At 37.6% G+C, this 10,692-nt stretch overlaps 1 protein-coding gene across 1 annotated transcript in view; it reads left to right on the top strand.

The window, feature by feature from the left end:
• Nucleotides 1-3,292: 3,292 nt before the first annotated feature.
• Nucleotides 3,293-10,692, top strand: part of LOC118623323 (pregnancy zone protein-like) — a 62,756-nt gene continuing 55,356 nt past the window's right edge. The window contains 6 exon segments of the mRNA XM_036250836.1: nucleotides 3,293-3,372; nucleotides 6,847-7,030; nucleotides 7,716-7,869; nucleotides 8,016-8,068; nucleotides 8,612-8,632; nucleotides 9,090-9,258. Coding sequence (XP_036106729.1) covers nucleotides 3,293-3,372; nucleotides 6,847-7,030; nucleotides 7,716-7,869; nucleotides 8,016-8,068; nucleotides 8,612-8,632; nucleotides 9,090-9,258 — 661 coding nt within the window.

The raw sequence follows: 10,692 nt of genomic DNA, 5'->3' as shown, positions 1-10,692 counted from the left end.
GATCAGAACAGCAAAACAAAAAAAGAATCCAAAAAAATGAGAATAGTGTAAGGAGCCTCTGGGACAACTTCAAGCGTAGAGCAGCATTTGCATCATAGGGATGCCAGAAGAAGAGAGAGAGAGCAGGAAATTGAAAAACTATTTTAGCCCTGGCCGGTTTGGCTCAGCGGTTAGAGCGTCGGCCTGCGGTACAGAGAGACCCGGGTTTGGTTCCCGCTAAGGGCACGTACCTCGGTTGCAGTTTGTCCCCGGCCCTGGTTGGTTGTGCGGGTGGCAGCCACTCGATGTGTCCCTTCACTTCGATGTTTCTCTCTCTCTCTCTTCCTCTCTCTCCCTCCCGCTCTATCTGAACAAAAAATAGAAAAATGTCCTCGGGTGAGGATGAAAAAAGAAAAGAAAACCTATTTTAAACAATAATGACAGAATACTTCCCTAACTTGGTGAAGGAAACAGACATACAAGTCCAGGAAGCACAGAGAGTACCCAACAAGATGAACCCAAAGAGGTCCACACCAAGACACATCATCATCAAAATGCAAAAGTTTAAAGACAAAGAGAGAATCTTAAAAGCAGCAAGAGAAAAGCAGTCCATTACCTACAAAGGAGCTCCCATAAGACTGTCAGCTGCTTTCTCAAAAGAAACTTTGCAGGCTAGAAAGGATTGGCAAGAGATATTCAAGGTGATGAAAAGCAACGACCTACAACCAAGATTACTCTGTCCTGCAAAGCTATCATTTGGAATTGATGGGCATATCAAGACTTTCCCAGACAAGAAAAAGGTAAACCAGTTCATCACCCCAAAACCAGTATTATATGAAATGTTGAAGGGTCTTCTTGAAGGAGAAGAACAAAAATAAGAACAGTAAAATGGCAATTAATATGTATCTATCAACAATTGAATCTACAAACAAAATGAGCAAGCAGAACAGAAACAGACTCATAGGTATAGAGAACTTTTTGGTGCTTGCCAGATGGGTGGGGGCTGGGGTTGAGTGAAAAAGATGAAGGCATTTAAGATGTACAAATTATTTGTTAGACTGATGAATCTCAAAGGGAAATGGGGAGGGAGGGCAGGATGAGATAAACCAACGAACTTCTATGCATATATGCATAAGCAATGAACACTGAAAACAGTGTGGGAAAGGCAGGAGGGGGACAGGATTGGGAAGGAGGGGGTCAATGGGGGAAAAAGTGAGCAACATCTGCAATACCTTCAATAATAAAGATGAGTTAAAAAAATAAAAAGTAATATTACAGTTTTATTTTATTAAATGTTAGTCTTTTATAATACATTTTTGTCATCTTGCTCCTGATGAAGAATTTTAGATTCAAAATTAAGTATATATAAAGAGTTACATTTTAATAAAATCCTTTTTATTGTGAATACAGGAGAAAATTTGAAGAACACAGAGTATAGAAGTCTACATTGTGAATGCTGCGAAAATATTGTTGATGTCATATAGGAAACATTTTAAATATGTCTACTACAATTTCCAATTATAAAGAATAATGATGAAGTTTTGATAACACTTCACATTTATTCTTCCATTCCATAAGTTCAAATTTTGATGATAATTTTTTATTTATCCAATTATGCATTTTTATACTTGGTTATTTGGCCAAAATACAGGTTTGGTGACTATCCAAACAGTATAATTATGCCTGTGAGAAGTAATATAGAACCTCTTAAAAGTCATTATTATTTATTAGAAGTTAATTTATCCCATATTAAGCTAGTGGAAAATAAGTGTATTGATTTATGGCAGTGTAAGAGTGGAGGACAGGGAGCTGGGAATATCAGTTGGAGTGAAACAATATAAAGATTCTGTACCCAGTTGGTGTGGCTCAGTAGATTGAGCATCGTCCCATGGACTGAGAGGTCGCCAGATGGATTCTCAGTCAGGTCACATGCCCATATTGGCCAAATCTCCAGTGTGGGGGCAAGCAGGAGGCAGCTGATCAATGTTTCTCTCTCCCTCACCCCTCCTCTATCTAATATATATATATATATATATAATATATATATCAATGTAAGAGAGATACATCAATCAGCTGCCTCCTGCACAACCCCTCTGGGGATGGAGCCCGAAACCTGGGCATATGCCCTGATCAGGAATTGAACTGGGACTTCTCAATCCATGGGACGATGTTCAATACACTGAGCCACACCAGCTGGGGCACAAAATATTTTTATATTGCTCAAGCTTAAATTAAATAAGAATGTTCATCAAATAAAGGTCATTTTCTTACAGAATAAAATTAATTAATTGGCTTTATATTTTAGATGTTAAATGAACTAAGAAACAATAAATTATGTTATATGGGTTGTTATATCCAAGTGAACTATCAACAAACATAAACATAGACATAAACAATAGACTTTTGTAAATAAACAAACATAAGGATAGCTATAAAAAGCAAAAATTGATCTTTTAAACAATAGAGAAATTATCTTCAAAATGATTTTGGTTAAAAATCTGTGAGAGCCCTGGCCAGTTTGGCTCAGCGGTTAGAGCGTTGGCCTACGGTCCAGAGAGACCCTGGTTCGGTTTCCGCTAAGGGCATGTACCTCGGTTGCAGTTTGTCCCTGGCCCTGGTTGGGTCGTGCAGGTGGCAACCACTCGATGTGTCCCTTTCAAGTCAATGTTTCTTTCTCTCTCTCTCTCTCTCTCTCTCTCTCTCTCTCTCTCTCTCTCCCTCCCTCCCGCTCTGTCTAAACAAAAAAATGGAAAAATGTCCTCGGGTGAGGATTAAAAAACAACAACAAAAATACCTGTGATAAATTTTATTTCTGTGTTTCCTTAAAGAACCATATAGAATGAATCTTTGGAAAAGATGTGATATTCCCTGGGCAAAAGGGGGTGGGATGGGGACATCTGTAATAGGGTCAACAACCAAAATAAAGTTAAAAAAATTAAATTAAATAACAATTGTTTAAAGGAAAGAGAAATCAAGAATGCTGGTTGATTTCATTATATTATGTAATTTATTTGTTTTTCCTTAAAAATATTGAAAGTACTGACTAATAACCAGAACCAATGTAGCCTCAAAGCACTATTTTTGAAGTTCTTAGAAAATTTGATAAAATAGATGAAAGAATACTGTCAGTTGTGGGAATTATCTAGAATTGATTTTTTAATACTGGAAGTAGTTAATATGTTACGAAAATAAATGGTTAACAGTTTACTTTCACTGCCCATCAAGTAAAATAAAACCAGTGGGTCTGGAACAAGAGCAGAGTTCAAGGAATCAAGGGCTCAGATTCCCATCATTTCCTTTCCCTCTCCACACCATGAGAAGCCAACTGCCCTATCTAGTCTTGATTCTGCTTTTCCTGCTCCTTCCCAGAGATGCTTCAGCTACTTCAAAACCGTAAGTGACATTTGCAGAAAAGTCTATTGTCCTCCTGTTTCCCATTGTGTTATCTACTTCTTCTTTCTTTTTTTCTTTTTTTAATCATCACCCGAGGACATTTTTCCATTTTTGTTCAGGTAGAGTGGGAGAGAGAGAGAGAGGAACAGAGAGAGAGAGAGAAACATCGATGTGAAAGGAACACATCAAGTGGCCGCCACCCGCACGACTGACCAGAGCCGGGGACAAACTGCAACCGAGGTACGTGCCCTTAGTGGGAACCGAACCTGGGTCTCTCAGGACCGCAGGCCAACACTTTAACTGCTGAGCCAAACCGGCCAGGGCTGTTATCTACTTCTTGATGTCTGTCTTTTTATTTATTTTCTGATTCTCTGTGGAATGATCTGTTGTCAAAAGGTCTTGGAAGGGTCAGTAAGTTGTTATTGCATTTCACTTATATGTGAAATCTAATGAACAAAAACAGACAAACAAAATAGAAACAAACTCATAGATACAGAAAACAGACTGATAACTTTCATAAGGAACAGAGATTGGAGAGCTAGGTGGAAAAGGTGAGGAGATTAAGAAAAAAAAGACACACAGATAACAGTATGGTGATTAGCAGAAGGAAAAGGAGGAGGGGAAGTAGAAGAGGGTATGGGGGGATAAATGGTGATGGAAGAAGACTTGACTTAGGGTGGTGAACACAATACAATATACAGATGGTATATTATAGAATTGTACACTTGTAACCTATATAATTTTGTTAACCAATGTCACCCCAATAAATACAATAAATATTTTTTTAATGTTGTTATTGCTCACATGGAAAGAAGTATACTCCAATTCTAGAAAACTCAAACATAGGGCAGTAACTTTTATGAAGCATTCACCAAATAAGAACATAAAATTCTGCCCTGGCCGGTTTGGCTCAGCGGTTAGAGCGCTGGCCTGTGGTCCAGAAAGACCCAGGTTCGGTTCTCGCTAAGGGCGCGTACCTCAATTGCAGTTTGTCCCTGGCTTTGGTTGGGTCGTGTGGGTGGCAACCACTTGTCCCTTTCACGTCGATGTTTCTCTCTCTCTCTCTCTGTCTTCTTCTCTCTTCCTCCCACTCTTTCTGGACAAAAAATGGAAAAATGTCTTCGGGTGAGGATTAAAACAAAAAGAAGAACATAAAATTCTAAAATAAAAAAGTAAAAGTTAAAGAATATAGAATTCTACAGCATTTGTAAAATATAAAGACAGAGAATTCTGAACTACCCGCCCCCTGCCAAAAACAGATAAATTCTTTATTGGCTCATGAAAAAGGCTGCAGTTTCATGGTCCCTGTGAAGTGACTCAGTCATTTGATTTTCTCCCATCAGAGCTTAACGAAACGGATGCTTAGCTACAGATAAGCCAGCATTTGTATGTCGGTTCACTCAATCCTTCAGCAAAACTTTAGTGACTGGCATTAGATTTTGGGGATACAAAGATTAACAAAATGTGGACCCTGCCCTCAATAACTCACAGTGTAGATAAGAAAGTTGGTGCACAGAATGAAATGCAGTGCAAAACCAGTATTGCAGAATCCTATTTAAAAAGGAAACTTAACTCCTTATGTGACCTGTCACCGAAGTCTGCACAGAGAAAATTGCTTTCAAGGTAAGTCTTACGAAGAAAATAGACGTTTTCCAGATAGACAGGGACACCTCTGAAGGAGAAAAGGCATGGGCAAGCAGAGCTTTGCAAAATGCAGCAGGTTTGGGTGATTATAAATGACAAGCAAAAAGCCAGAGGAGAGTAAGATTTTCTCCTGGCTACATGTGGGAATGTGTTTAGTGACTGGGCTAGGTTGGTGTGGCTTTTCTTTCATCACCAGAGAGTGAAAGACAGAAAAGAACTAAAGTTGCTTTTAAAACAGTGGTAAAAAGCAGTTCAACACCTCCCCATGTGTTAAATGGTATCTCTTTAGTGTTTTCTGGAACAATGAAATTTCATGATATCTTCCATATGAAACCCATGACTTCATGAAGACAGGTCCTGAATGGTTTCAGTGATGATTAATCAATTGATCACAATTTTGTTGTTGCTAAAGAAAATAAAATGTTTCTTTCAGCTTTGCTGACAAACAATTGATCAAAAAGTATGAGATTGCCCTGGCCGGTTTGGCTGAGGGGTTAGAGCGTCAGCCTGCAGTCCAGAGAGACCCGCATTCAGTTCCCGCTAAGGGCACGTACCTCGGTTGCAGTTTGTCCCCAGCCCTGGTTGGGTTGTGCAGGTGGCAACCACTCGATGTGTCCCTTTCAAGTCGATGTTTCTTTCTCTCTCTCTCCCTCCCACTCTATCTGAACAAAATATCGAAAAATGTCCTCGGGTGAGAATTAAAAAAAAAAAGTATAAGATATTTAAGGTGTCCAGTGTGATGGTTTAATATATGTATACATTGTAAAAAGATTCCCCTCATTGAGTTAATTAACACATCCATTTATCACATATTTACTCTCTTTTTTTCTTTTTTGGTGAGACCTTTAAAAGCTACTCTCTTAGAAAAATTTCAATTATACAATAGAGTGTTATCAAGTATAATCACCATGTTATACATTAGATCCTCAGGCCTTATTCGTCTTGTAACTAAAACTTTGTACCCTTTTACCAACCTCTCCCTGTTCTTCCCACATCCCACCCTGGCAACCGCTTTTCTACTCTCTATTTCTATAACTTTGATGTTCTTCCTTCCTTTCTTTTTATTCTTTCTTTTAGATTTCACATATAAGTGATACCATGCAGTATTACCTTTCTCTGTCTGGCTTATTTTGCCTAGCATAACGTCCTCAAGTTCCATCCCTGTCATTGTTAATGGCAGGATTTCCTCCTTTTTTAAGGCTGAATGATAGTTCCTTGTATATAACCACATTTTCTTTATTCCTAAAGTTGAAAATACAAATTACATAATAACTCATGGATTGCTTACCCATGACTTATGAACAGGGTTACAAATATTACGAGGGTGACTATTTTCACAAGAAAAGCATATTAATGTTTAGCTTGTTGGGTTTCTGAGTTTCTAAGATCTTTTGGATTGGTTTTTGAAAAGTACAACCCTCTATATGCCTGATGAAAATAGCTTTGTTCTGATTGGTGACGATAACAAAGATTATCTAGGGAACAGCCATGATAATGATGTCTTGCCCAGCGGGTGTGGCTCAGTTGGTTGATAATTGTCCCATGCACCAAGAGGTCACTGGTTCAATTCCCAGTCAGGGCACACATCCAGATTTTGGGCTCAATCCCTAGTAGGGGGTGTGCAGGAGGTGGCCAATAGAGTTTCTCTCTCATCACTCTTTCTATCTGTTTCGCCCTCCCTCCCTCTCATTCTATCTGAAAATAAATAGAAAAATATCCTCTGGTGAGGATTAAACAAACAAACAAATAAATAAATAATGAATAAATAAATAAAAATAATGATTTTTTTTTAACCTCTCCACGATTGATTTAGATTCTTCCTCTCCACAGGCAGTACCTGGTGGTGATCCCAAAACAGCCATACAGTGGGGTTCCTGAGAAGGCCTGTGTCATGCTTAGTCACCTAAATGAGACAGTAACACTTAATGTAATTCTGGAATATGAAAAGTACAGCAAGGCCCTCCTTACGGACCTGGTGACAGAGAAGGACTCTTTCTACTGCAGCCCCTTAATTGTCAGTATCATTCTTTGGGATAAGAGAGATTGTTAATGAAAGCACATATTTAGTCGATGCCTTGTGTTCTGATCCCCAACAATAAAAAAGCATAATGAAAAACAAAATGTGAAGTATGGAGTGAACTTTAAATTCTAAACATGAAAATTCTACTGAATGTGCCTAGATAATATTTACAAACAGATCTAGTGCAATATAAGAAATCTAACCGTAATTATAGGAAAGATTTCATTTGCTCTTGAACTTCTAAGACAATCTTCATGCCATCACAGATATAAACAGTAAGATTCATAGTTAAATGACTTATCTAAGATCACACAGATGGCTGATAGTTAATGTATTGTCCTTCTAATACTTAAGATATTAAATATTTAGTTAATCATACTGGCTTACTATGAACAATAGCATATAATTGCTGTGAAAATACAGGCATGTTATTTCCGTCACTATCATTACTAGTTGAAGTTTGTTTTATTGCAATGACATTTTCCCTTGAATTAAATCAATGAATCGTTACTGTAATGTTACACAATCACAAAAATCTATAAAGCAGTAATAATCTTTGACCATATTTTCTACTAAAGCTCATGGGACTAATCAGCGAAATGAGAATATCATAAAGGCTGAGACATTCAGAAGTGGGTCAGTCTAGACAGATTCTTCAGCTCATATTTCTGTTTTATAGATTCCAGAGTTGCCATCTTCCTCAGCACTTATTACTGTGCAGGTGAAAGGGCCAACCCAGGAGTTCATAACGAGGAAGACAATACACTTATTAAAAGCAGAGAGTCTCGTCTTTGTCCAGACAGACAAACCCATCTACAAACCAGGACAAACAGGTATAAGGAAACAAATGAACAAGGACGTTAAGGGGAGGGTTGTGGGGGGATTCTTTATTACTTTATTCTGCCATCATGAAAATGTCCTGGCATGTTGTTATCTGAATTCCCATTGGAGGATTTCATGGGGAAAATCTCTATTTCAGTGAGATTCCGAATTGTCTCTGTGGATGTCAGTTTTCACCCTTTGAATGAAACGGTGAGTCTCATAACAATGGGTGAGGTTGGGTGAAACAGGCAAAAAGTTACAGCCTGTACTTTTGGTGAACCAGAGACCAGTATGAGATACTTAAATCTACCACAGAAAGATTTTCTGAGGGCACCACTGCTGGAGAATAAGGGAAATCAGCTCATCAATTACATTCTCAGAATAAAATAAATATTGTTTAAATTATCTTCTTAAAAGTACCAGTTATTTTTATTGAACAAAGGAAAACTAACTGTATTTGAATTCTCTCTTAGAGAAATCAAGAATTTCTTAGAGATAAATATCATTTGCAAAATGAACTTATTATTGGGACCTTTTTAACCTAAGTTTATGTTTCCTTAATTGTACATTATTTCATTGGGCATCCAAAACTAAACGTATAAAGTGCTGTGAACCAAACTGGGGCATAATTCTTTGCTTGGATGAGAAATATGTAGACTCACTTCCTCTCACCCAGATACATTATAAATGCTGATATCACAATTTTCCCTTTCTAAACTCTATCTCATGCTCATGTTGTTTCTTTCTTTTCAGTTTCCAGTGGTTTATATTGAGGTAAGAACTATGCTATGTACCTTATTTGGGATGAGGACTTAATTCAAGTTGTGTTAAACTGCCTCTCTCCACCTCTTCTGTTCCCACTAGCATTTCACCAAAACTACATAAGCACTGTTTTCCTTGTTTATCCCAAATCCCTTGAAAAGTGTATAAGACGTACATAAAAGAACAAAATTCCCTGAGATTATGCAATATAGTGACTCTTCCAATATTTCTGACCACAATAAATATGCCTAATCTAAAAAAGAAGGTACTGTCATCTGTAATATCTCATAGCTGGTAAAGTCATTGTCCTTTTCTCAATCTGGAATTCTTAGAAAACTCTGCGAATCCTTTGGTGCCACTTTACCAACCATCCATTGTCCAAGTCTCAATGTCAACCTTCCCCATGTCCCTCTACTCACAAGTATATATTTCAACTGTTTCCATAAACTCACAATGTTTTTACCTATAGAATCCCAAGAGGAACCGAATTTTCCAATGGGAAAGACTCACATTACAAGGGGGACTCAACCAGCTCTCTTTCCCACTCTCAGTGGATCCCACTCTGGGTCACTACAAGGTCATAGTGCAGAAGGAGTCAGGGAAAAAAATAGAGCACTCCTTTGAAGTGAAAGAATATGGTAAGAAATCTGCATGTGTCCAAGATATTTATAACATTGGAGTATTTAAGATTGGCTAGTTTTTACACATAGATGACAAGCAAAAATCTAGCATATAAGAGTTGAAAATTAGCAGTCTTTTTTATTTACTTAAATATTTGCTACACACTTTTTAAATTATTTTTATTAATTTATTTTTGTTACAAATGTTTCTTCTTTTTCCCCCATTGACACTCCTCCCCTTACCCCTCCCCCCGCCCCATCCCAAGTTTTGTTGTCTATGTTCACTGATCATGCATACATGCTATAAATTCTGTGGTTTATCTCTTCCTCTCCAACCCCCTCCCCCCTGTTTTCTGAGGTTTGTCAGTCTATACCCTACCTCTATGTCTCTGGGTCAATTTTGTTCATTCAGTTTGTTTAGTTCATTATCATCTACAAATAAGTGAGATCATGTGATATTTGTCTTTCTCTGCTTGGCTTGTTTTGCTTAGCATAATACTCTCCAGGTCCCTCCATGTCTTCTCAAATGATAAGAGATCTTTCACTAAACTCTTTTTATACATTATCTCAATTAATCCTCACAGCAGTTCTATGAGGAAGATACTATTTTGTCAATGAGCATATCAACTATTTCTATTTTATAAATAAGCATATCAATATTAGAAAAGTTAATAATGTACCAAAATCACAGCACCAATAAGAAACAAGAGAGAGTTTAATAAGTCCATTTGACCCTATTCAAACTTATATTGTTAAAACATTGGGTTACCTATATTAATCTGTTTATCTATATTTTATAACTAAAGGTATTTCCTGGGATTATCTCCTGTGGTCTATAATGGTTACCTCCACTAAATCATAATAATCAGACATTAAAGTCATCATATTAGTTACCAGTTATTTGGATTTTTTTTTTTACATATAAGAATTATAGAAGAGGAATTTACTATCTGAATAACTAACCTCATACAACTGTGGGAGGGGCAAGCAAGTAAGTGTTCAGCAGGAGTTGGTGTGTCAAAGGAAATTACTAACCATTTCTCCTGAAGCAATGATGGGAACAAATAAACCAGAACCTGGCAAGCGTACCTTCAGCTGCCAGGCTGGACCACAGAGGAAAACTGATAGAAGAATCCTATATATCACTTCAATGATTCTGTAACCAAGTGCCTGGTTGTGGGTCTAGGGCCTGTGTTAGTCAGCAGGGTGAGCAGTTGAGAAGAAAAGCTGGACACAGAGGGAGAGAATAAGAACAAATTGGAACCGACTGGCCTCACTGTACCTGTTATTACATCTAACACTGATGATCTTCAGAGACTTGTGGTGATGCTTTCTTTCCACCTTTGAAATCTCAGCCAAATTCAGACAAGGAGAGTCTAGGAAATATAGAACCAGCTTACCAAGTTAATGTGGTACAAATTGCCTGTGATTATGAATGATATCTCCTTTCTC

This window comes from Molossus molossus, unplaced genomic scaffold, assembly GCF_014108415.1.
Source record: "Molossus molossus isolate mMolMol1 unplaced genomic scaffold, mMolMol1.p scaffold_m16_p_10, whole genome shotgun sequence".
NCBI lineage: Eukaryota > Metazoa > Chordata > Mammalia > Chiroptera > Molossidae > Molossus > Molossus molossus.
The sequence above is the reverse complement of the archived record's forward strand: the minus strand, read 5'-3'. Positions and strand labels throughout refer to the sequence as shown.